The 27,661-nt window shown below is 38.0% G+C and overlaps 2 protein-coding genes across 8 annotated transcripts in view; one reads left to right on the top strand and one right to left on the bottom strand.

Annotated features, from left to right (window-relative positions):
* Positions 1–428: 428 nt before the first annotated feature.
* Positions 429–26,592, bottom strand: IRAK4 (interleukin 1 receptor associated kinase 4). 2 transcript variants are annotated; one of them, XM_008514715.2, is made up of 12 exons: positions 26,388–26,592; positions 18,496–18,665; positions 15,957–16,102; positions 14,973–15,155; positions 14,342–14,502; positions 13,116–13,180; positions 10,127–10,241; positions 9,589–9,698; positions 5,985–6,168; positions 5,047–5,109; positions 2,029–2,187; positions 429–1,899 (listed from the first exon to the last, which is right to left on the bottom strand). In XM_008514715.2, exons 2-12 carry the CDS (start codon positions 18,654–18,656, stop codon positions 1,864–1,866), a joined length of 1,383 nt encoding a protein of 460 aa, XP_008512937.1. In that variant the 5' UTR covers positions 18,657–18,665; positions 26,388–26,592; the 3' UTR covers positions 429–1,863. The 2 variants fall into 2 exon arrangements, with proteins under 2 accessions (XP_008512937.1, XP_008512938.1); XM_008514716.2 differs by having other exon boundaries at positions 26,250–26,438.
* Positions 25,394–27,661, top strand: part of PUS7L (pseudouridine synthase 7 like) — a 39,810-nt gene continuing 37,542 nt past the window's right edge. Inside the window, exon 1 of one of the 6 annotated variants that reach the window (XM_008514719.2) lies at positions 25,394–26,395. Coding sequence is in view for 2 of the 6 variants with exons in the window: in XM_070621083.1 (XP_070477184.1) it covers positions 26,757–26,764 (8 nt within the window). In the remaining 4 variants the exon portion in view is untranslated. Of the gene's footprint in view, positions 26,396–26,530; positions 26,765–27,661 lie in introns of those variants that run through there. The other 5 variants (XM_008514718.2, XR_011540382.1, XM_070621084.1 and 2 more) reach the window with 5 other exon arrangements.

Raw genomic sequence — 27,661 nt, 5'->3', positions numbered from 1 at the left:
CGTTGGTGTTTCTTCTATACATACTAGTTTTTCTATCAACCAGTTTCATGCTTATGTAAATTACTTTCTCCCACTGACCCAAAGCTGTAGAATGAATTTTCAAATAATATAAACCAATTGAGATTTTAAACTTAGGAGAAATAGTTAAAAATCGTTAAAAAAAAAATCAATTCACCGCTACTATCCAGGGGTCTCCAATTCTCTGCAGTAAAACAAACAACAGAAAAGTAGGGACTGAGGGAAATTGAGAAATCCAGCAAAAATCAGTACACTGCATCCCCTTGATGTACACACGCTGTAGAATCCCCATCCACCCCTTGAGAGTGGGCAGCACCTGTGAACATGATGGGCTATCACCACGGGAGAATCCTCACGGGAATATCTGTATTTGTCTTCTATTGCTGCAAAATCAATTACCACAAACTTAGTGGCTTATTCCAACTCATTTATTATCTCACAGTTCTGTATGTTACAAGTCCAGGCACAGGTCAGCTACGTTTGATACTGAGGGTCTCAGGAGGCCGAAATTTAGGTGTCAGCTAGGGTTACAGTGTCATCTGAAGTTTGAAGTACTCTTCCAAGCTAATCCAGGTTGTTAGAAGAATTCAGTTTCTTGTGGTTGTACAACAGAGGTCCTGGCTTCTCTCGCTGGCTGACAGCTGGAAAGTAGCTCTCATCTCCTAGAGGCCACCCTTAGGTCTTAGCCGATGTGGCCCTCTTTCAACATGGTCGCTAACTTCTTCAAGGCCCACAGGAGAATCTCTCAGACTTCTTGTGAGAGCTCACCTTATTAGGTCAGGCCCAGCTAGCACTGTCTCCCTGTTGATACTCAAAGCCAGCTGATTAGGGACCTTAACTGCATCTGCAAAATTCCTTGAACCTTGCCATATAACATAGTCTAATCATGGCCATATCATCAGGGGAGTATCATCAGGGCATTTGGTTTGTGGTAAAGGATTGCTTCAGTAGCACACTGTGAACATGACCCTATACACATACGGCTATAATTTTATAGGACTATATAGGTATATAGGATTTTACCTATATACCTATAGGATTTATACCGTAGGACTATAGGATTTTATAATCATCTATATAAACTTTAAATTTTATGTCACTTTACAAGTGACAAAATGCTGGTACATATTCTACATTATCTGATTTTCAGGACTACCTGTCAGAGAGGCATAGGAGATATCAGTCTAATGTTACAGGTAGAAAAACCAAGCCTCAAAGTAGCTAAGAGATCACCCAAAGCTTTAGAGCAAATTAGTAGTGGAGTTGGGCTTCAGCCCAGGGTCTTTTCACATATAGTCCAGTGCTCTTTTTTCCTGTAGTTTTCAAACTGCATTTGGTGAGGTTCCAAGGAGATGTCTCAGGGACTACTGAGAGAACTGAGGGTGACTCAGAAGGAGGGCTAAGCATTGACACAGAGGCCCTACTTTTGTTTGTTCTATATGTTGGGGGTTCTATACAACCTTGCTGGCTTGCTAAAGGCAAAGAAGAATGTTTAAAAAAAATTTAGTTTAGGGGGCCAGCCCCGTGGCCCAGTGGTTAAGTTCGCACACTCTGCTTTGGCGGCCCAGGGTTTCGCCGGTTTGGATCCTGGGCGAGGACATGGCACCGCTCATTAGGCCATGTTGAGGTGGTGTCCCACAAGCCACAAGTAGAAGGAGCCACAACTAAAATATACAATTATGTACCAGGGGGATTTGGGGAGAAAAAAGCAGGAAAAAAAATAAAAAAGAAGATTGGCAACAGTTGTTAGCTCAGATGCCAATCTTTAAAAAAAAAAAAAAATTAAGTTTAAAAAATGGTTAGATAGCTGTATATTAAAAGCCAAGAGTCTATTCCAGTCAAATTTTAGGAAGTTGTCATTTCTTGCAGCAGCTGTTGAACCTTTTATAAAGAAAAAGACAGAAAAAACAAAAAGAACCACATTAAACAGTTGGTTTGAAATGTACACTTAGGAAAAAAATGATGAACCCCACACCCTTCCTTTTTAAAATAATTTTAAAAAATTAATACCTTCTTAATGTCTGGTCTCTTATTTTTCTTTTCATGCAGACACTGACTAGCAACAGAATACATAGTTTCAACAGAAGTGGAATCAATGTCATTCATCTTCTTATCAATATAATCTTCAATTGTCTTTTCTTCATCTTCAATTTCGTCTTTAATATCTAGCTTTAAAATGAATGTTAAAACTTTCAGAGCTTCAAAGATAATTGAAAGGAATCAGAATATAAATTTTAATTATTTAATCTACTTCATAATAACATGTATTCATTTTACTTTCTACTTTTATAACTTTACTAAGAATTGAAGACATACAGGAGAAACTCTATTTATTTATACATACAGACATACCTACATACATACGTATACACCTTCTAGACACTTTCAGCCATTTGCTTTCTAATTTTTGCTTTATATTACTGAGCAAATTGCTCCCATGTTCCCATTAGCAGCATTTACTAGGCTGCCAGCACAGGGTCCTCTGCTTCTTGTGCTTGTGCTTGTGCTTCTGATAATGCAATTCCAACTTCTGGACCCAGACTCCCCCTCCCTGCACAAGCAAACTTCTCTATGGGTATTCACACTGTTGAATCAAAGAGAAAGAGAAAGGAGGAAAAAGGGGACAGGGCCATGATGAAAACTAATGAATAGGGAGAGTAGCGTAGGACTAGGATGGTGTAGCGAGTTGAGCAATGGCCCCCAAAAGATACAGCCATGTCCAAATCCCCAGAACCTGTCAATGTGACTTATTTGGGGAAAAAGTTCTTTGCAGGTGTAATTAAGTATTTTGAGAAAAGATCATCCAGGATTACCCAGGTGGGCCCCAAATCCAACGACAAGTGTCTGTATAAGAGAAAGAAAGAGAAGAAAACAGATACAGAGGAGAAGACAATGTGACCTGGAGGAGAGACTGGAGTGATGTGGCCACAAGTCAACAGCCACCAAGAAGCTGGAAGAGGCAAGGACAGATTCTCCCCAGAGCCTCCTAGGGGGAACGTGGCCCTGCAATACCTTGCTTTCAGACTCCTGGCTCCCAGAAATAGGAGAGAGTAAATTTCTGTCATTTTAAGCCTTTGTGTGGTAATTTTTTTACAGCAGCCCCAGGAAACAAATACAGATGGAAAAGACTATTTATGTGAGGTTAATTGTAAGCTCTCCAGAAACTCTTCCAAAGGAGAAATGTTGAAAGTGTTTGGGCAATGGCAGAATCTGGTGATAGAAAGGTCCTTTAAAAGATCACTCTCTTTTAGGTAAACTTGTATTAAAATCTTATTAGTTTACAGTCATACTGCATTCAAACCTCAAGAATAAGTGAAAGAGTACAATCTTCCCTGAAGTTTTAGGATTTTCAATATTATATGATGATGCGCAAAACCTGTGACCGAGATGGATTCCATGTTTTGTGTGTTTCATCCTTACTCAAGCCAAAGTTTTGAAGCTTTATAATATTCTGCAGGGGAAAAAGTCTGAGGCAAAACAATGGAAAACCTAGGCCTTTAGACAGATAGACCCTGCTTAAAAAGTATAAATTAGAAGGTAGTAAACCACTGGGTTCCGTCTTTAGTCCTCTATACCTTTTTTTATTGTCCTCCTGTATTTTCCAATCCATACCCAAAGCTTTATCTATGCCTGAACACTAATGGCTCAAAAACGCTATCTCCAGCCCAGGCTTCGTTCCTGAGCTCCAACAACCAAAGAGAGAATTTTATTTCTTTGATGAAAACAACATTTTCCTTTTTAGGTGCCACGGTAAAAAAAATTCAAGTAGGATCAAAATAACAACTTTTCACAATAATATTATGTTCTATAAATCTAATTTAATGTGAATTTTTTTTTTTTTTAAGGATTGGCACCTGGGCTAACAACTGTTGCCAATCTTTTTTTTTTTTTTCTTCTACTTTATCTCCCTAACCCCTGCCCTGTACGCAGTTGTATACCTTAGTTGCAGGTCCTTCTAGTTGTGGGATGTGGGACGCTGCCTCAACGTGGCCTGACGAGCGGTGCCATGTCCGCGCCCAGGATCCGAACCCTGGGCCGCCGCAGCGGAGCACGCGAACTTAACCACTCGGCCACGGAGCCAGCCCCCTAATGTGAAATATTATATAGCATGCAATGCATTACTAGATATCCAGGAAACCATGGAAAACTTTATAATGCACTGTTTTATAAGGGACACCTGTAGCAATATTATAATATATAGATATTCTACTTATGGCTTTTCTCTGAAAGAGTATGGCACCAAGCCCTTGAACAAATATATTAGATCTTTTGACTTTCTAATCCTCATTCTAGGGAAATAATCTGGTATACGTATATTGTCTAAATTTGTGACACTGGTTTGTCCCATTAGAACACATAAATTAGAATAAAGTCAGTGTAGTTATTTAACTAATTTTAAGAAAAACTTATACATGATAGCAGGTATTTCCATAAATCTTCAATTTTATAAAAAGATTCTTTAGATTCTTAAAATCTACTATATAGGGAAGAAAGGGCATAGCAGAATTTTCCTATAGTTTTAGCATTCAGTTAGTCTATTTATGTAATTATCAATGAATCCCTAATATAACAAATTAGGTAATGTTTTCTATGATAGCTTTATAAATAAAATACTTCATAATATAAATGGATAGAGAATTTTACTAGCAAGTCTATTCTGATACAAATTTGAATGGAAGCCATGTTGTTTTTTTCTCTCTGAGTTGAAAAGGCTATTAAAAATCATCCTGAAAGCAAAAAAATAAAAACATACTGGAGAAGACCTCAGAAATCATATAGTTCTATTCTACTTTTACCCACAAAGAAACTACAACATAGAAAATATAAGTGACTTTTCCAAGCTTCACAAATACTTCATGGAGAGCTGAGATTACAAATACTTGATGGTCTTCCCATATGCCACTATGTAACTGCCAATGGAAAGATTGCCAGTAGAAAATGACATTTCTAGACGCCAAATTTGCCCATATAAATTTAGAGTAGAAATGCAAAGAGAAAAGGACTGGAAAAAAAGAATTTTTCAGTTACCAATAACTGAGGTTCACGGTGTTCATCCACAGCTGGAAGTCCTGTTATTATTTCTAGTAAAACCTATGAAGACAAAAAAAAAAAAAATCCATTAACATAACACTCAAGATAACAAATAGAAACTAGAAGGAATATGGATCTTGATTATGAAGTCTGATCAATCATTTCCATACACAGTATTGTGTATTTTTGGCATTTAAGCGGAAAGAACACGACCTGTGGTCATTCCTCACCACCCCTCCTTCAAGGACACCCCAGATCCCACCCATCTCCACAAGTAGTTCTTTCCTACAGGCAACTTACTAAATGATCAGCTCCACTTAAAATGTGTTCTGGAAACTCCCACTCTGTTTCCTGTCTTGCAGGGGATTCTTCACAAGAATAATTTTCTCTGGCTCTTAGGAGAATATTATTTTCTAAACCTTAGGCATATCCTACAACCCTGCACCTTAACTTCACAGTGCTATGAAGTTAAATGTCCACATACGAAACATATATGAGAAAATAAGATGAAGGAGCAACCAATTTCTAGAACCACTCCCATACATCTCTCACTCCATCTTAAAAGTTATTGGGAAGAGACTGGTGGATCAGAAAATGCCAAAGCGTATTTCCTTAAAAAATATTTCATTTTTAAAATACGACACAAAAGTGTGTACGTATGACATGATTTATTTTACACACTGATTTAAGTTTCATATTAATTCCTGGGGATAGGATAGCAAAAAATCATTTCTCGCAGTAATTTCAAAATTAATTAAAACATTTTACAAATTGAGAGTTTTTATAACTTGCTCATTTAATTAGAGGTTGAAGTGAACAATTTACATCTTTACATAAAAGAACTAAGCAAGATAGGTATATTCCAAATATTCTACTTCAATTTCAAAATTATAGCCAGAACGACCATTGTTACTAATTATAGACATGAAACTTACCACACCAAAGCTGTAGATGTCAGATTTGGGCGTTATTTCTCCTCGCAAAGCTTCAGGTGCCATATAAGCTGTTGTTCCCATAATTCTGCTAGTCATGACTGTCTGAGTAAACCTCTCAGAAGCCCGTGCAAGCCCAAAGTCAGATATTTTAGCTGTAAAGGCTTCGTCTAGTAAGATATTTGCACTGAAAAAATTTAATGTTTGGAGAAAAAATTGTTTTTCTTTCCAAGTAAGTCAAACTGTTCCTTAGATAGGTGTATGAATATATTTACCTATGTATTTAGAGTACACCATTTTATAATATATGTCATAAAAGCCTGAAATTTGTGCAAGTCAATCTAGAATTCAAATTAAAGAGAAATCATTGTTTTCTTCTTTGTTTCTTGAGGAAAAATTTTAGGAGAATAAAAACGAAATAAAACTGTCCACATTAGTGAGATATTTTCTTTATTTCATACATGATTTATTACATAGTAACTTCTCAGAATGTCTCCTAAAGCACCATTCTTGAATCCTAACATTTCTCAATTCATTTAAAGACAAATTTCCAACAGAAGTACCTCAATTATTCATTTTTTAATTCTTTTTTTCTGTACTAATGGAAATCTTTCAAAGAGGAAAGAATCTGGGTAAAATTTCTTAATTCATTCCTTATATGCATTCATTCATACTCTCGTACTTTCATTCAACAAAACTTTATTGAGGACTCCCTATACGTTATAGTATTTAAGCTCGGTGCTGGGCATTGGGAGACTCTTTGAATCCTGTCTATGACAAAGGTATATGAATAATTTTTAAAAATCCAATAAGAACCCCATAATGGTGATATTAGGTGCAAAATGCTGAGAGAACAACCACCTGCCTGGAAGAACTGAGGAAAATTTCAAAGAGAAGGCACAAAGTGTGCTTAGTCTTGAAGGATTATTAGAAGTTGACGGTTAAATAAGGGAAAGAAAGGCATTTTAGGCAAATGGAGCAATATATACAAAGTGATGAAAACAGAAAAACATATAGTCAATTTCAAGAAGCCGGCATCAACAGAACATGGAGAGAATTTGAACCTTATCCTGTGAACAACAGAATATCAAGTAAAGCTCACAGCAGAGACCTGATGTTATCAGACTTGACTTTTAGGACCATAGCCTGGCAGTGTAGTAGTGAATAGATGAGAACTGGTACAGACTGGGAGAGGGTTGACCGGGAAGGTTTGTAATAAAGAAAATGAGCGATAGTGAGGGTCTAAATAAAGTCACAGCACCAGGGAGAAGTCGGAGGGGAAAATTTTAAGGCACATTCACTAGAACTTTGTAATTAGTATGATACAGGGTATGAGAAAGTTCAGCTTGGGAGACAGGATGAATAGTGAGGTCATTCAATCAGGAAGAAAATACCGGATGAGGACTCTGGGTTGGAAGAGATGAGTTTGATTTCCGACATGTTAACATAGATGCTGCTGTGGGACATCCAGGTGAGGTGTTTTGAGTATGGAAATACTGCAAATATAGGATTGGAGGCAGATGATACAGATTTGAGAGTCATCCACATACAGACAGCACTGAAGTCAATATACTATCACTCAGCAAGAATAAGTAGGGTGAACAAAAGAGACAATGAGCTAAGAACATGAAGGAACACACCAGTATGTAAGGAATGGGAGATGGGGTCTTTCCTCTTCTCTAAGGCCAGTCCCTCTACTTGGACTCCTTCCTTCATTCTCAGGAACCTTACTCTATAAATGGTCTCACTGCTCTCTTCTATTGTATCATTTCCCTCTTCCCATAGGCATAAAAGCATACTTTAGTCTTTGCCATCTTAAAAAAGTTTCCTGAATGACACATGTTTCCAGCTATCACCCTTAACCAGCTAAACGTCTTAAAAGACTTGTCTATACTCGCATCTCAGTTCTTGGTCTATACTCACTCTCTTCTCAACTACAACCTGAATTCTAATCCAATTACTACTTGGAAGTAGGTCTCCATAAAGTCACTAATGACCTTCACGGCACTAATCAAATGGTTATTTTTTAGTCTTCATCCTGACCTCTAAAAAGCAATTGACTTTTTAGACTACTCCTTCTTGGGAAACACTCTCTTTCCTTGTTTTCAGGGATACCACACTCTCCTGGTTTTCGTTTTACCTTTCGGCACCTATTTTCTTAGATTCCCTTTTGGGATCATTCTTTTCTACTTGGCCATTAAGTCTCAAAGTTCCTCAGGACTAAATTTTGGGAACTTTTCTTAATGTGTATCTGTCCTTAAGCAAATACAATCATATGACAGCTATTCAATGATCACCCATATGCAAGTAATACAGAAATTTACATCTTTAGCTCAGAATTCCTTCAGCTCCAAACTTGTATACCACACTGTCTAACATCTCTACTTCTGTATCTTAAATGAATCTCAAACACAACATGTATAAGTGAGAATTCACATTCTCTACCCCTCGACCTGGTCCTCTTTCAGTGCTATCTATGTAAGCGAATCATTCCATAATCATTCCAAAATGCAATCCTGGAAGCCATAAATCCAAGAATCATCCCTGGCACTTTTCTCCCTTGACCCTTCTGAAGCCAAGATATTGGCAAGTCCTGCCATCTTAATCTCTCCAATCTGCTCACTCCTCTTCATATGAACTGATACCACCAAGACTTCTGTGACAGCCTCCTAACCACCCCTTCTTACAAACTATTCTCTACAAAGTGATCTTCTCAAATCTTAAATATGATGCTACATTCCTGCTTATAATTTTTCAATGGCATCTGATTACATTTATGATAAAACTAAAATCCTTACCTTGGTCGATTAGGTCCTACACGACTTAGCTCCCTGCCTACGTCCATAGTTTTATCTCACATCAGTCACCCCTTCAATTTCTGCACTTCAGTCATTCTGTACTTATTTCACTTCTTCTAATTCATCACACTCCCATGTTCCTTCTCAACACTGGTCTTACAAATGCGGTTCTTTCTGTCTAGAATGCTCTTCTCCCCATCTTCTATAGCCACCCTCAAATTGTGCCTACTTTTTCCCTGCTCATTCTTTGAATCTCTGCTTAGCTATCACTTCCTCAGGGAACGCTTCTTTATGCTAATACTATATACTAAATACAATATACTATACACTAAAGTTATATTATTATTTTGTAATTACTTGATTGATAAAACTCTATAAATCTACTGTATAAATCAAACTCTACAAATGCTACTTTTGCTAACTCTGTCATCTACAGCGCCTAGCATATAGTAGGTGCTCAATTAATATTTGTTAACTAAACAAATATGTCAGAAGGAAGAGAACTAAAAAGTACCCATGGGGGATGAAAGTGATTCATAAAAGAGTGATGAGCCAGGAAACGAGAAGGAAAATAATTTCGACAAAGCAAAGGTGGTCAAGAAGAACTGAATAACATGCTATTTAAAAAAAAAAGGTCAAGTAGGATGAATACTAGAAATAGGTTAGCGGGTTTGGAATATAGATGTCCTTAGTGAGAAGAGCTTCATGGGGTGCTCCAGGTTAAGACATGCATGTGAACAGGGAATAGAAAGAGAGCAAACTATTCTTTAAAGATGGTTTTCTGAAAGCTTTTTAACTGTAGCATTTACCTTTTAATATCTCTATGAATATGATGGTTTTCATGTAAAAAACTGATGCCATTAGCTGCACCATGAGCAATCTTGCATCTCATGTGCCAAGAAAGTGGTGGAGTATCATCCTTATGGAGTAAGAAACAAACCAATTAAAAAAAAAGAGGAGGATAAAAAAATCTACAGAAAATATATAACAGAATATTTTTCTAAGCAAGTTCTGAAAAATACTATATTCCTAAGGATTTAGGACTATCGTTTTTTTAAGTTGTTAAAAAAAATTTCCAAATAACATCAAATGGGGGTTAGCATTTCTTATTTTACAATAGAAAGATATAAGATTATCTTCAAAGTCTAGCCTTGATTGATAATTTTACATTTTAGATTATCACCTAATAGAATGGCAATCCCAGTTGTTTACATATCAACTGTATAATTTTCATACAGCAGGAAAAATATTAAGATTAATGTGGTTTAAATGATCCTGTCACAAAGTAATACTAGTATTCCAACACAGAAACAGAAAGACAAACAGTCTGATAAACAAACATCTTACCAAGCAAGACAGTCTGTCCAGCAATGACCCATTAGGCATGTAAACATATACTAAGCAGAGGTCATCTCCATCACTTGAGAAACCAAGCAGTTCTACCAAGTTTTCATGTTGACACCTGTGACAAACAATTTTCCACTCAAAATTATTCTGATACATACATATATATAATCCAGCTGTAGGTTGAAATTTATTCAATTTAGAGTTTAACAGAAAAAAAGAGCAAGAAAATAGTGATATGCTATATATCATTATAATGTGATAAATATGTTTATAATGTGTTTATATATGTTTATTATAGCTGTTTATAATTTTCTGCAAACAGTTCTCTTTTCACTCAATACTGATGAATATTAGACGCAAAACCTCTTTCTATTTTATAGTAAAACCTCAGTAATTCAGACCAGTGGAACTTGTGATAGTTTGGTTAAGGACTAGGCTGATGTGTACCTTTTTTTAGCACAATTTTCAATAAGAGCACAAACAAGATTTCAAGAAGTCTGTTGAAACTTTCATGACAACCCTTTCAAGAATTCTCTAACACATCCAAAGCACTGATTGACAGACATCTGATCTTCAATCACACCTAATCCACCCATTTCTGATCTTTAATCATGTCTGATTATCCATAACCTAATTTGAGTTTCTTTATAGACTAGAGAGTAATAAAACTAAAGAGAGATGAAGTACAACAAAACTGTAGTACAGTAGAAAGAAAACTGGGCTCAGAGTTCAGTCTTAAGTTTCAAGTCCAGCTCTGCCACTTCCTGGATATGTGACCTGTGGCAAGTTAACAAACTCACTGAGCCTCAGCTCCTTTACCTGCTGAATGGGGATAATAATACCTATTACGCAACATGGGTGCTGTGAGAATTAAATGAGCAAACATATAAAAGGGAGGCTAGAAGTACACCTAGAACATGATAAGTGTCCCATTCAAGTGCTTACTCATTTTGTTCATTCAAAATGATCTATAATTCTGGCATTTCACTATTTCAAGTCAGACTTCGATTTGAAATCAGTCTATCCTTATAAATATTTTAAAAAGTGCAAACTAAAACACCAAGTGCTCCATTTTCCACCAAATTGGCACATTTTAAAAATGAGTCAATAACACTTGCTGAGTTTATACTATATACAAGGCACTGGGGTAAGTGATTTACCTGCTTTGTTTTATTTAATCCTCAAAATAACATAATGAGGGAAGTACTATCAATATCCTATTTTACAGATGAGAAAATTAATGAATAGAGAGTTAAAGAAACTTGACAAAGGTCATTCTGCTAGTAAGATCCAGAGACTGGTACTTACTAAAAAACAGTAGTAATGCTCAATGGAGTGAGGGAGCAAGGAAGTTTGAAATTGTAATAACATTGCTGGTAGGAATATAAATTACCATAACTTATCTACAAAGCCATCTGGATATATACTTGCAAAGTCTTTAAAAGTTCATGTATTCCTTTTTTTTTAATTAAATAAATTTTTTTTGAGGAAGATTAGCCCTGAGCTAACTACTGCCAATCATCCTCTTTTTTGCTGAGGAAGACTGGCCCTGAGCTAACATCCATGCCCATCTTCCTCTACTTTATATGTGGCTTTTGCCAAGTGGTGCCATGTCCGCACCCAGGATCCAAACCAGCGAACCCCGGGCCACGGAGAAGGAGAACATGTGCACTTAACCGCTGCGCCACCGGGCCAGCCCCCAGAAGTTCATGCATTCTGAAGCTGTAATTCTTCTTCTGTAACTATTCTGATGAGCTAAGGGGAGTGGCATTTAAAGATTTACGTGCAAAGAGACTGAAAGAAGGTTTAATTTGTAATGTTGAAAATTAGAAACAAACCTAGTAAAATACCGGTTAAATAAAATATAACCCTCATACATGCTAGAATGTTGTATAATAATTTAAAATGTTTTAAAGTTATTTTATAGACACGGGAAAATGCTACACATACATCATGAAGCAAGTTTATTAAAATCTTAGCAATGGTTATCTCCGAGTGATATATTTAAGAGATTATTTTTATTAATTTAAAAATATTTTCTTCTATTTCCCAGATTATCTACTTCCAACAAGTTACTTTTAAGATTGGAGAGTGGAGGTAGGGGCAGGAGGAACAAGTCCTGAAAGTGTTTTGATTTTTTTTTCATCAGTGTGCATTATTTTTACTGTGAGCAAATTAATTCCAGTCTATTATTTCTTTCTTGAGGTTCAGCAACTAGAATTGGTGATTTATAGCAATGGGTGTAATGATTGTAAATTGGTAAATCCCATTGGGATTCAGATCAAAAGTTCAAGCTCAGAATCAGACAGATCTGGATTTGCAACCCACTCAGTTCTAACATTTATTGGCTATGTGGTCGTGGGCAAGTTATTTAATGATTCTAAAGCCCAGTAAAAAAAAAGTTGAGGGGAGATTTTAACAATTGTGAGGATTAAATGAGACAATGCACATAAATTATATTGCACAGTGTCTGGCATATCGTATATACTTCGGTATCAATCACTTAATTATTAGAATAAATTTCCTGATTTGTTCCTCCTACTCCTCCTGATGATGCCCAACAATTTTCAAACATACTGGGTCAATGCCTTCTAAGCATTCTTGCATATAATAAGATTTATGTTTATGGGTTTATGGGTGTTAACTTATATGAAAGGACCTATTATTCTATACTTTTTTTTGTATCTCTACAATTCATCTCTCATGAATTCTGAGAGCAGGAAACATGATAATGGAAGATAGTTGAAATTCCATGTAACTTCACTACGATTTAAAATAATGACTGCTGTTTAATCTACAGGCATGCGAGTATATGTAGTCATAGAATTGTAGAGTCAAAGTTCTTTCAACTCCTCTTATCTAAACCCTTTATTTTAATTTTATATATTTGAAAATATCACTAGTTCATGGCACACACTGGTTAAGAAACCAGTTCCCTTACTCCTTGTCCTGCTCTTTCCTACTCTACCATACTGCCAAGTTAACTTACTTTGCCATTACTTTTATTTCTTGATCAAACTGTTGTTTCAGTTCTTCGGTGCTAATATCAACCATCTGAAAAAATAAAATAATATACAATATAATATATTATACAGTACAATAACCCCAAGGCTCCTAAAGCTAGAAAAGGGTGCAAGAGATTGTCTGGCTGATCCTGCTTTCTTTAATATTATTCTCCCCATTTTATAGAATAACCGAGAACTAGAAATATTAGTGATTTGCTCAAGGTCCCATGGCTGGTCAGTAGAAGGAAAAGAACCTTATAAACCATATAACCATACAAACTTCACTGAGTTATTGTGGGAACAAAATGAAATATTATGAGACTTCACTGCATAAACATTCCAAAAAAAAAATTCAAGGTAACAGAAAACATAAGCAAATTTGAAGGCAAAAAGAAAAACAAAACCTACTGAGTATATGACAAACGGTGACTATTTTTACCACATAAATGTGTATTGTATTGACATTTTTAGATTATAATGACAGATCTACAATACACCAAATCAATAAGTAAATGATGAATATGATAATATAAGTGGGTACAAAGGATGTAAAGAAGAAATTTTTCAATCTTTTTTCCAACTGTATATTTTCTAAACTTTATTTTTTATTTTTTTGAGGAAGATTAGCCTTGAGCTAACTGCTGCCAATCCTCCTCTTTTTGCTGAGGAAGACTGGCCCTGAGCTAACATCCATGCCCATCTTCCTCTACTTTATATGTGGGACGCCTACCACAGCATGGCCTGCCAAGTGATGCCGTGTCTGCACCTGGGATCCGAACCGGCAAACGCCGGGCCGCTGAAGCGGAACGTGTGCATTTAACCACTGCACCACCGGGCCAGCCCCTAAACTTTATTTTTAAATGAGAAAATAATACAAGAAAGTAATTTTTATAAAATTTCTTAGTGTCTTATCATCTAATCCTGATTGTGCATGAAACACTTTGTAGAGCACAACTTCTCAAATTCGTGAATCTCCCGAAATTATACGTATTATCATACATATGTGTACATAGCTATAATTTTGTAGAGATAGGATCCATAGCTTTCAACAAATTTTTAAATGTTAAGAACTACCAGCTTAGAATGATATTTATTTAAAGAAAATACGCACTGAAATAATATATTTCCTAAAGATTAATTTAAAACTTATATAGCACACTAGGGAACAACTGTTCCTTTAATTCTTTTTATTCCTGAAAATGTAACTTACTGCTGCAAGCTTCTTCACTGCTACCATTCTGTTGTTCACGTAGCCTTTATATACAACTCCAAAACCTCCCTCTCCCATTTTGTTACCACCGATAGAGACGGGTCGTTCATCAAAGTTATTTGTGACATTCTTCAGTTCATAAAATGAAAAACAGTGAAAACCTATAATGTCAGTAAAATAAGGAAAAAAGTGCTTCAATTAAAAAGAAATTGGTTTTAATAACTTCATTATTTTCTCAATTTGAATATTTTATACATATGCAAATATTTACAATGAATTAGGCATGATGGGGGAGAATAAAACCATTTGTTACATACAAATTTTACACTCTATCTTGAGAATTCTCTTTGGTGGTCCTCCACTCAAAAGTCTAGTCACTTGTTTTCTTTATAAAATGACCCTTTCAAGCTATGTAAATATTTACTTAATTTTTTCATATCTTCTGTGGATGTTTGTATGTCCTATTGCCTCTACTCATTGATAACACACTGAATACAATGAAAATGGTGCTTAATAAAAAACACAAAAGAGCCATTGTCAGTGTGTACAAACAAAAGGAGAGGTTTATTTTAAAGCAGTGATGGACATAACGACAAACCCACTAGTGGAAAGCACTGCAAATGTTACTTACGTGTATCACTGACTTCTAAGCTTCCATTTTCTGGACTTGAGGAGTCAGGTGGCACATAGTTTTGTTCAGGATTCTGCACAGGTATAACAGATGTCCTGTCTTTGCCATAGAGAGGTATCTGTTTCTGCTGAATTGTTATGGCTTCTTTAGAAGGTAGTATATTCACAGTTTTGGGAACAGCATCTGCCAAATGAAATTAAATATGAGTGTCCTTCTATATGAAAAAGTGTTTGTGAAAAAGTTAAACTAGGAACTAGGTTCATTTTACATCATTCCAGTTTCCACATGTTAACCCCATATTCTCACAGCACACACAAGAAGTTACCTAGTTAGAATCTAAGTTTCGATAAAGATGGGTAGAGAGGGTAAGGCGGTGTTTTCAGAGAGGGGTCCATGAACTGCCTGCATTGGAAGCACTGAAGTATTTGTTTACAAACATAGACTTTGAACCCAGTTCCAGAATTCTGAGGATGAGGTCTGGAATAGAGTTGATGAAGCTACATGTTTAACAAGAACCCCAGGTGATTCTTATGCGCACTGAATGGTGAGACCCACTGGTGTAAATGTCATCAAAGAGAAAAAAGTAAGGTTATGAGGTAACTAGACGCTAACCCACTGCAATACAATGTAAGGAAATCATGATCACAGAGTCCCATCGGGGTGGAAGTTGAGAGTGAAAAAAAAGCAAGAGCTCAAAAAAAAAAAAATTCCATCCTTATAAACTTCGTATTGGCACAAAACTACCTGACTTTAATAGTGGGATCAGACTCAATCATGAACCTCCATCTCCTTAGCAGCAAGTCCACCGTGTGCTATGTCTGGGGTGCTTGTTAACGAGTTGAAGAGAGTTGAAAGAATGAAAAGGAGTCTTAAATGTAAGGTTCATCTACTATGAGAAAAAAGCAAGAGTAAGAAGAAATGTTCCTATTTTTTCCATTTGTCTTTCCACCCTAATTGTTGATGCCCTAGGCACACTCAGTTTACCTGGTAGCAAAAGACTCGCAGGGGCAAAAAACTCGTTTTGGACCAAAAGATCCACAAGATCACCAACTGTGCAATTCGTGGTGCCCCAGTCAAACAGTAATTCACAAGTGGGACTTTTTCCAGTTTGAAGTAATGCTTCAAATCTCCTTCAAAGAAAGTAACAAAGAAACAAAATTAGTATGTAAATAGAGTTAACACGAAAATAGGAATTATTCTCCCTGCCCCTGCCTCGCCCACAGAACCTCCTATAATATGAAAGGAAAAGGACAGCAAGAGAACTAGCAAGAATTACGGAGAATAGGAAAGATAAGCTGAAGGAAAAAAGATGCCAAAGATGATGATAACATGAGTTAACATATACTGAACACTTACTGAGTATTTGCTTAGTGGGTTACAGGATGCAGACACATGAACTCCTTTAATTCTCAAACATACTATGAATATCATACTAATTTACTAATGAGAAGGCCAGGTGTGGAGAGGTAAAGTAACCAGCCCATAGCCACACAGCCAATAAGCTGTATCAAAATTGAGGTCCAAATTCAGATCTCACTTGACATAAGGGTGTGCTTTCAACTACTAAGCTATATATAATACTTCCCGACATGACTTACTAACTCGGCTAGCTATATGATTTTTAATAAACCAGCCTGCTTAAAGAAACAGAAGATTCGTAAACTTGGAGAATTCTTCCTTTGATCTTAACTATATTTCAGTTAAATTGAAGGGAAAACACAGATCAGTTTTTCATTCCCATTTCTTTAAAAATCAGGTTTGAAAAGTGACTTTTAAAAATATAAACAACATAGCTTTTTCCGTTTTTCCTCCAAATTTTTTAACAATTTGAAACCTATAGAAAAGTTGAAAGACTAACACCATGAGGGGGCTGGCCCCGTGGCCGAGTGGTTAAGTCCGTGCGCTCCGCTGCAGGCGGCCCAGTGTTTCGTTGCTTCGAATCCTGGGCACGGACATGGTACTGCTCATCGAGCCATGCTGAGGCGGCGTCCACATGCTACAACTAGAAGGACCCACAACGAAGAATATACAACTATGTACTGGGGGGCTTTGGGGAGAAAAAGGAAAAAATAAAATCTTTAAAAAAAAAGAAAAAAAAAAGAAAAGTTGAAAGACTAACACCATGAACAATCATTTACCCTTCACTTAGATTCACCATTGGCCAATTGATAACATTTTGCCATGTTTGTGCTCTCGCCCTCTCCCTCTGTGTCTCTATCTGTGTGAGCTTTAGAGCGTAGGCCAGTTGCCTTGCAGAATGTCTCACAGTCTAGATTTGTCTGGCTATTTTCTCACGATTAAATTCAGGTTAAAAATTTTGTTAAGGACACTACACAGGTGACAATATGGCCTTCCCACTGTATCTCACCTGGAGGCACATAATGGCAGTTTGTGCCATTATTGGTGAAACAGGGTTTGTTTATCCGGTTGGGGAGGTGTACTTCAGGTTTTTCTCAATAAAAGTACCTTTCTTCTTCATAATTAATAAGTAATTGCGGATAATCTTTGGAAATCTTGCACATATCTTGTTCATCAACAACCTTTCACCTCGTGGTTTTACCACTGGCTCATGAGCCTTGCGTGAATCAATTACTCATTGGCGGTTCTAAATTGGCAACTTCCTAATTCTATCATTCTTCCAATAATTATTTGCTGCCATTATTCTCTAAAAGAGAGCTTTTTCTCCCCCCCACCACTGTCTAAACTATCCTCCAAAAGTTTTTAATAGTAGTATCAACAAACTATCTTCAAAAATTGGCTTTCAAGGTTTAAATTAAGCTTCTTTTAACTAATTTAAGATGTTCATCCTTCATACAAGGAAACATTTCTTGGAAGGACTAATATTGGAGCTAAGGCTTTAGGTTCTTTATCAGGTTAACGCTGAAAATCACAAATAAATTTTTTTCCTCTTGCCTCCAAAGACAGATTTTGACATAGGTTTGGGCTGAAATAACAGGCAAAAATAAAATCTGGACTCATATTTTACACCAAATGAAGCACAGATAAATAGAGAGAAAGAATGGAAGTTATCTGAAGATAGTATTGAAAAATCCTGGCTATGAACTAAGAATTCTGTTCATAGATGTGTACGTTTGCAAGCAACTTTAAAATGTCAATTTGAAGAATTCCCAAAATACACTGTTAAAGTTAACTAGAGATTCACACACTTAGAAGTTCAGGCTCCAGAATTTTGCTAGAAATTCTTATATTCTTATGTCACTTTAATCTGGAAATCACGTGTGAGGCACAGTGAACTGTATTTGGCTTGCCAAACAGAATTAGAGTAAAATTGGGACTCTTAAATCTAACCTAAAAACTTATTTGCAAGATCACTATATTAGCCTAGTTGATATATTGGAGAATGAAGGAAAAGTTGCAAGCAAAAAAAAAATAAGGTTATTAATTACCATTATCTCCGCTAGTGAGAGGCTTACTTTCTGCAACATTAGACAGTATTTATACATATTAATCATTCTAGATTGTGATGTAAGAATTTAAAAAGAAAAAGAATGTTATAGGTTACCTTATGTGAAACTGATTGTATCTATCATCACCAGATGGTTTCTTAATAGCTACTGCCAACTTCTTCCATCCTTCTTGAGGATCAATAAAATCTGACAGCTTCCTAATTAGTCCAAGGTTGAGGCAGCGCACATATGTTGATGGGGTGATGGGTTTGTTCATCTTCTATCCCTAAAAATATGGAATATTCTCATTAAAATTTTACAGTAGTTTTAACGATGACATGTAAGCTTACACATCACACTTTGCTAAAACATATGAAATGCTGGCAACTATGACGCCATCATAAAGGAACACTCCAAAGTCAACTAGCTGATAGCCTAAGAAGAAATTAAAATTGTAGTTTGTCTAATTATCCTCTGAGCTTGCTTGCTTTCTCCACCTATAAATATCAATTAAAAAACTGAAGGATTTTTTTTTCTGACACTGACATTTTCCGAGTGAAATTTACACAAAGGAGCAAAAAGTTTACTTTTTCAGAAAAATTCCTGTGAACATACTCAGGAATCAAATCTATTAATAAAAGAGATCTATTTTTCAATTTAAAATTTTTTTTCTCAATCAGTATTTCTTTACTATTAAATACTTATGCAACACTCTGGTAGAAGTAAAAAAAAAATATGTCCTGAAATAATCTGTATACAATTAAAAGATATGGTCTATTCACCACCTTTTCATATAACATGTTCTTTCTTGACTCCTCCACGTTTTTTGAGTCCATCAGACTTGCCTCATCACAATTCATTCCCTATTAAACCAAACCCTGTGGTTCACCACTTTACTCTCTAGACAGAAACTTTATTTCCTGTCTCCTTTTTCTTCTGCTACTCCACCCTGGAAAGCTGCAGCCAGGGATAAATCTCACAATTTTATTTGTACACCAGTGCTTCTGAATACAGCTGTAAAGAACTAGATAACTGAGCAGACTGGTGTGAATGCAAATTTATGGGGACCCCCTTTCCACTGGGCCTTCAACACTGCTGTTAATCCTTTTATTGTCTTTGCTCATTACCCTTAGGGACCATTTCACATCTTTACCTTTCTCACATCGTTTTATTTGATCTCCATGTTCCTATTCTCAGCAGGTGGTGACCTTTCCTTCTAATTAATCGAGACAAATAGATTCAGATATTCTTCTGTCAATTATTCTCCTGCTGGGACCAGCCCTGTGGCCGAGTGGTTAAGTCTGCGCGTTCTGCTTCAGTGGCCCAGGGTTTTACCGGTTTGGATCCCGGGTATGGACATGGCACCGCTCATCAAGCCATGCTGAGGCGGCGTCCCACATAGCACAACCAGAGGCACTCATAACTAGAATATCCAACTATGTACTGGGAGCTTTTGGGGAGAAGAAGAAGAGGAAAAAGAAAGATTGGCAACAGATGTTAGCTCAGATGCCAATCTTTTAAACAAAAAAGCAGTCTCTTTGTTTATCCACTTGAATATGGATGTATTACATTAAAAAAATTTATTCTCCTGCTCCCTTATGTATTTTTATTTTTAAAATGCAATATAATTAATTTTCAGAGTAAAGATTATATTCGTGTGGTCCCAAATTCAGAAACTATAAATGAGTAGGCAGCAAAAAGCCCCCCTGCATCCTTGGCCTTTTTATTAATATTGTCTTCTCTTTGGCCTTCTTTGACCACCACATCTAAGTGGATCTATCCTCAACCTAATTATCTTTCCTTATGGCACAATGTGTTTGTAATCGCATATTTATTTGTTTAGTTGCTTACTAACTGTCTCCTCCATTAAACTCTAAGCTCCATTAGTTCAGGGACCATGCTCATTTTATTCACTAACATATAACAAGTGACCAGCGCATTGTAGATATTACAAAGCTGTTGTTAAGTGTTGTTAAGTGCTAGGAATAAATGAATTTCTTGCCCTGTACCATGCTGGGTGATTTATTTATTTCACTTAGTCCTCACAGTGACTAAGGCAGTTTTATCATCTCTATTTCATCAAGGTAGCAAGTGAAAGAGCTAGGACTTGAACCCATATCTGACTCCAAAATTCATGCCATATGCCTCTGCTTCTGTAACTCAATGCATTGTTCATGCCATTCTCTTTTCTAGAAAGACTAGTCATTTCCTTTCATATGTTCATATAGTCAAAAAACAGATATCAGGATTGGTACTAAGCGATGGAAGCTATAGAGAAGAGGAAATCTTTGTTTTAAGCTTCTTAGTCTAGCAGGAGATACAACGAGTGATAAATGTTACAAGAGGTGTGTGAAGAGTGCTATGGGGCCCAGAGAAGGAGCACCAAGCTGAGGCAGTCTGAAGGAGGTACAGCAAGACAAAGTTGGGTGGGGTGAGAGGCTGAAAGGATGAGTGAAAAGGAATGAGGATAAACCCAAAAGGAAACTCCAGGCACCAGGAATAGCACAGGAGAGCATGAATTAGGCTCAGGCAAGGCATTTGCTATGGCTGGACCATAGAAGGCATGTCATTAAGTAATAAAGAGATGAGGCTGGAGAGGGAGGCAGGGCCAAACCATCATGTGCCTCGTACGCCAAGACCAGCAGTTGAAACTCTACATTAAAAGTTACAGAGGAGCCATTTCAGGATTTCAAGGAAAGCTTTTATGTGATCTTATGTGGTTAAGCGTATTCCTCCCGATAAAAAATTGAAGGGATGTATACTGAGGCAAGGAGAGCACTTTGAAAACTTTGCAATAATCTAAGTGAGCAGAAACGAATGCGTGAAAAAAGTATATGGTTGGGGAAAAAAGAGGAGAAAGATTCAAAGATTTAGGAGGCCAAATCAAAATAATTTCATGAAAGATCAGATATTAGAGGGAAAGGAGAGTGTGGGAAACAAAGAAGCTGATTCCTGGCTTTTTCGGCTTGGGCAATTAGGTAGATGATGGAGGAAATAAAGTGCTTAGTTCTGGTCATGTTAAAGGTGAAATATCTACCTCTGGCACTGTCTAGGGGAGTTAGCACAAAGGAGCTGGATATATGCTCTGGAGCCTAGGAGAAGAGGTTTAGGTAAAGAATGTTTGCTATATGAGCATTCTCATATGTTCATATATGAATAGCAGGTTGAAGCAACAAGTAAATGCCTGTTAGAAATATATAGAATGTGAAGAAATGAAAAGAAAGAAGAACTCTTAAAAAGTATTGATAAGTCATGGAGGTAAGAAGAAAACCAGGACAGTAGCAGATTAGAGATTTCTAGGATGGCGGATAGGCTGGTATAAAAGACTCAAAGAGGTCAAATAAATACTGACGGATGTGCTAGATTTGGAAACCAGAAGGCCACTGGGTAACTTAAGAACAGTTTTAGTGGAGCAGCAAGTGAATGGTAGAAATGCATTTTCCAAGAAGTCTGGCTAAGAAGGAAAGAAGAGAGAGAGGGAAAGAAGGCAGCAGTTTGCAAACTTGGTCTCAGTACTGTTTACATTCTTAAAAATTATTGTGGACTCCAAAGAGCTTTGTTTATGTCAGTTATATCTACGAATATCTACCATTTTAGAAATTGACACTGAGAAATTTAAAAATTGCTTATTAATTCATTTAAAAATAATAATAAATGTACTCCATGTTAGCATACATATTGTAATAAAAAATAACTATATTTTCCAAAAGCAAAATAGAAGAGTGACATTGTTTTACAGTTTTGCAAATTTCCCTAATGTTTAACTTAACAGAAGACAGTTGGATTCTCATATCTGCTTCTGCATTTAATCTGCTGCAATATATCATTTTGGTTGATGTATATAGAGAAAATCCAGCTTCACACAGACATATAGCTGGAAAAGGGAAGAGGTTTTTCTGTGTGTGTGTGTGTGTGTGTGTGCTGAGGAAGACTGCCCCAAGCTAACATCTGTTGCCAATCTTCCTCTATTTTGTATGTAGGTTGCGGCCACAGCATGGCTGAGGAGTAATGTGGGTCTGCACCTGGGATCCGAACCCGTGAACCCGGGCCACCAAAGTGGAGCATACCACTCTTTAACCACTATGCCACAGAGCCAGCCCTGGGAGAAGTATTTTAACAGCCTTCTCACAAAGTAGTAGATATTTTCCTTTGATACTATACTAAAACTTGACAAGAGATAATTTCTTAAAAGTTAGCTGCAACGTGGAATCTAAAACCATATCAGTGAACTCTGTCACATTAAAATTCATTGCTCACTGAATGAATCTTTTACCCATAGGTGATTTTGACATTATGAACTTCTTGAAAGAGACTTGGGGACCCCCATGATCCCTGAGAACTGTTGGTTTAAGGTGTAAGACTTAAGCTTGGTTGAAGACACAAAAGGGATAACAAATTGAGTCTAGGTGAAGAGGTCAGCCTAGAATAGAAGGCAGCCTCTTGCTCTGAATCTAGAAAGAGGGAAGCAGACGTTTAATTACACGTATATTTGAAGGGAGAGGGAGAATTCCCACGCAATGTTGTTTTCTCTGTGAAGCAGGAGGTGAGGTACAAGAATTGCCCAAGAACCTTGAGAGTCATCTGGTAAATGCCTACTATTCCTTCAAGCCTAACGCAAAGGCACTATTGGTCACTGTGATAGTCATCTCTTTTGTTCCAAACTGTCACCTGGTCACTCTTCTATTATAACAATTATATTTTAATATTTATGTCTCTGTTTTTTCTCCTAGAGGGTGTGCTCTCCTGAGCAGGGACCCAACCAAATTCAGCTTTAGCAGCTACTCAAATTACTTGTGCTGAATGAGAGAAAGACTTATGTTTTTAAATTAAGAAATCATATCTGACTATAGATTTTGCAGTTGCTCCATTCACATTATTTTTTCCTTATTTATCCAGATTTCTCTCCACTTTAAGAAGTACAATGTGATTGCCAAAGCTAGTAAAGGTAGAACTGCTTAGTAATCCTAAAAGCTAGAGCTAAAATACAGGGAACTGAGAATAAAACAGTTGATTTTAAGACCAAGGACAAATTCTGTAGCTCTCCTGCACGTAGATTTCCAGCAGAGGTGATGGCACAGGGATACCAGGGAAAGGAAGGCCTTCTAACAACTTCTCCATACATATACGCTTGGAAGTTCTACATCTCAGAATGTAAAATTTTTGTTGAAACATGCATTCTATACTACCACCAACACATATTTAGAAGAACATACACCAAAATATTAGCCGTGGTTACCTCTTGACAGTGATTTTTATGGCTGTTTTATTTTTGTTGGCTTTTCGGCATCTTCAATAATGAAAATAAATTATTTGTGCAGAAAAATTTTAAAGTGTCACCTCTTTCAAAGTGTTCAAGATTTTACTTTAGCGCACTTAGGATTCACAGAAGTGGAACAGGATATATTGCTTATAAATAAATAAATAAATAAATAAATAAATATCTCCATGACTAGTTTTTCATGCCATTAATTCTCATGGTAAAGAAAAACCATTCATGTTTTCAAACAGGACAACTCAGACAGGAATACAAGGTAAGGTGATAACTGAGAAATATACTTAAACCAGCGTCCATCTGTGGAACCCAATGCCTTCCTACTCATATGCACGTTCACAAACAAAGTACTGCGCCCAAAATAGGAATTCAAAGAATTCCTGTCAAGTGAATTAATAAAGTTTTCAGACTGTGCTTTATTATCACTCTGATCAGAGGGAGAGAGCATAGAGGGGTGGAGGGAAGAGGGACTTTGAAGCGACATGGGCCTGGGTTCTAACACAGCTCTTCCACAAACCAACTGTGACCAGGGTCAATAATGTAATTTCTCTGGACCTTGGTTTCTTCATCTGAAAAACAGAGACGGAAACAGCTAAGAGTTGCTGTAATATTTAAAATCAACAAACGTGTAGGGCCTAATCCTATCAATAATAGGTGATCAAAAACAGATGTGGTGATTATTTTATGGAAGAAGTTATTTTTATATCATATTAAAAAAAGAAATGTGAAGATTTGTATTTAAGCTCAATTTTCAGAATAGTGGTGAGGGGATACTGAGAAAATGGAAATAAGAGGACTGGGAATATAGCTAAGCATTTAGATGGTGGTAGGTCTTATTTTTCAAGTATAGTATGTTTAATATGTTTATAACCTTCCTAAAATACATTATTCACTCCCAAGCTTTCTTAAGCAAAATATGCTTGACAACCATTAATCTTTATTTCTGGAAAACTCAAAATCATCTTTATGAGCAAAAGCTGGTGATACCTTCCAGACCTATTAAATTATATACGGCTGCCCTTCTCAAACTGGGATCTGTGCTGGTATGCCATAGATTAGACATAACACATCATTCTTAAACATTGTTTTAACTCAATGGTAAGTTATTTAAAATGCTTTGTCTATATTAAAAAATATTATTCATTCATCAAATATTTACTAGGTATCTACTTGTGCTATTGATCCCTGGAGATAAAGCATTAGGAAAACAAGAAAAAAAATAACTGAACTCATGGAGCTTATATTCTAACAGAGGAAGACAGGCAATAAGCAAATAAACTTGATAGTACGTTAGATGGTGCTAAATGGAGTGGAAAAAAATAAACAGAAAAGGGGTTTCAATTTTAAATAAGGTAATCAGAGTAGGACTCAATAAGAGGGTGTCATTTGAGTAAAGGCTTGAAGAAATGAGAAAGCCACAGAGAAAGGATTATCTGTGGGAAAAGTTTCTGGGCAAAGAGACAGTAACTGCAAGGGTCTGAAGTGGGCCCGCTGAGAAAGAGCAAGGAGAGAGAGACTAGAGAGGAGGGAGCAGGAAAGTAACAGATTAGATGAGAGAGGTAAGGGGCCAGGTCTCCTAGGGCCTTGCTGACTTTGTTTATCCTGAGTGAGATGAGAAGAGAGTGGAGGTTTTGAGAACACTGGGGTTACCGCTGAGAATAATGGATACTGGAGGAAGGGCAGAGAAGCAGGGAGAGACCAACCAGCAGAGCACACCAATAATCCAGGTGGGAGGTGCTGGCAGCCTGGACCAGAGTGGGAGCAGAGAAGGTGCCAAGTCCTGGAATGATGGATGCTTTCTGAGGTAGAGCAAATAGAAACCTATGTGCTGATGTGAAGGGTGGGAAGATGGCACCAAGGTTTTTGGCCTGAACAAGTTTCCTGACATTTACTGAGATGGAGAAGACTCTGGAAGGAGCAAATTCGGCCCGGAAGATCAGGAGCTCGGTTTGCACAGGCAGAAAACAAACTTCAAATGAATGTTTAGTATGCAAACTGGAGAATAAAATAAATCGGAACCGACAGACGTCTTCAAGGATTAACCCCCGAAATGGAAAAGGCAGAGTTTAATATTCTCTGCTCTTAGGGCTCCTTGGGCAGATACGTTTTTGAGACACTAACAGAGCTATGTGTTCCCATTCTAAATAGCTAAAGCGCTTTCTCATGGTCTGCCTTTCATCCCTTTGCTGCTTCTCTTACTTCCAGGCTGTCAGGTCCACTTTTCCCATCTGATAAGGCACTTACTGATCCTTACAACCCCTCTCCACTTTCTAATTTCCTGGAAGCTTGGAAGCCGGAGAACAAGCTAATTAGAATCCCGTGGAGGCTCAGAATGCTTTCCACGCCACGAGCATCTCCGCCGGTGCTGGCCTCACTTCCTGGTTCTCAGGAAAAGAGATTTCATTTCGTAAACGGGTTCTCGGAACACAGCGCCTGGGAGTGGGGAAACCTGAAGCGAGGTCCGACGGAGCTGGCTGGACCAACGCCTGGGGCCGCCTCCCCACGCCCCAGCTTCCTCCTCAGCTCCCACTAACTTTCGGATCCCCAGGCACCCACCCAAGCCTTTATCCCGGAGCAAGCTCTGCGCACTCGACCTACTTCCTCTCTAACTCCTCTCACTTTGAAGCAAAGGCGACTTTCCTTACGAAAGGGTCCCTGGAGCAGAGGGACGGACGCCGGGGCTCGGACCTCGGAGCACTTGCGCCGAAGGAGGCGTGCACGGCCGGAATCCCTTACCTGCCCAGGTGCGAGGCACGGGGGGCGGGCGGGGCGCCGCCGGGCTAAGCCAGAGGCCGAGGAACCAGCTCACAGGCCAGGGCCGGGCCGGGGCGGGGCCAACCAGGCAGGCCCCGCCCATGCCCCGCCTCCACCCCGTTCTCTTCCTCTTTGGGCCTCCAGGCGGCTCCACATCGTGAGAAATTCCAGGTTTCGCGTAAGGCACTTCTTAAAGTGGGAGCCTGCCCCTTTAAATACGCCTCGGTCGGAGGCCAAATAGTTTAAGGCTTCCGGGCATGCGCACAGCATTGCGCCGAGGAATGCCTTAACCTGGACGTGAGGTAGGCCGACTCAAGATTCTTGCGCGATGTGGGGCTTGTGTGTGGTCGGATGACAAGGTTGGCATTGAGACCCCGACCCTTTGACCCCAAAAGGAGGGCCACGTAGGCTAGTATCGCGCCCTGGGACAGCCGGGGGTGGACAGGGAGCAGGGAGCAGAAGCAAGTGGAGCTGCTGGCGGTGCGTGGGGGTGCTTTTGGACGCTCCAGGAGGCGGCGCCTTTAGTGCAGCCGGTTGGTGGCCGAAGTAGGACGTAGGAGTGCGTTCGGCGGAGCTTCAGCGATTGGTGAAGGAAGAGCATGAGGGAAGAGGCGCCACCTTCCTCCGTTTCTAGCGTTTTCCCAGCATCTGTCGTCAATCAGCAATTCCCCAACCTTGGGTCAGCCAAACTACCCTTCTCCCCTCTGCCCCGCACCCTCGTCACCAAATCTGTTGCTTAGGAACACTGCAGTTTTCTGCTTTACTCCACGTGGGCTCCTTGGCTGCCCTCCAGCTTGGTTCCACTCTTTTACTAAGATGCTTGGTTGTCCCCTATTCTCCCCAAGTGGTTCTGCCTATTCCACTAGCTTAGAATGTCTTCATAACTTCTCATTTTTGGGGAAAGAGTAAATCAGTATTCTTTCCAAGGCCAGTCCTACACCTATGCCGTTGATCACACCGCTTTGCAACTCCTGTAACTCTTCATCGCGCTCAGTGCCATCAGTCATCTTACTAAAGCATCTTTTTGGATTGTGTCATTTTCCTACGCAAACACTTCCAGTGGCCATCCTTTGACCACTCAATGGATTCTAAATCTTTGACATGGCATTTAGTGTCTTATATAGTTTACACTAATCCAGCTGTATTTTCCAGAACTATTCTAGAAAGCTTTTTCTTCTACTGCTGTGTATCTGGGCTGTTCAGTTTTCTCTAGCACATGGTGTATTTCGTTTGCACATTACTTATGATATGTCTCT

The sequence above is a fragment of the Equus przewalskii genome, chromosome 5, assembly GCF_037783145.1.
Source record: "Equus przewalskii isolate Varuska chromosome 5, EquPr2, whole genome shotgun sequence".
Classification (NCBI taxonomy): Eukaryota; Metazoa; Chordata; class Mammalia; order Perissodactyla; family Equidae; genus Equus; species Equus przewalskii.
The sequence above is the reverse complement of the archived record's forward strand: the minus strand, read 5'-3'. Positions and strand labels throughout refer to the sequence as shown.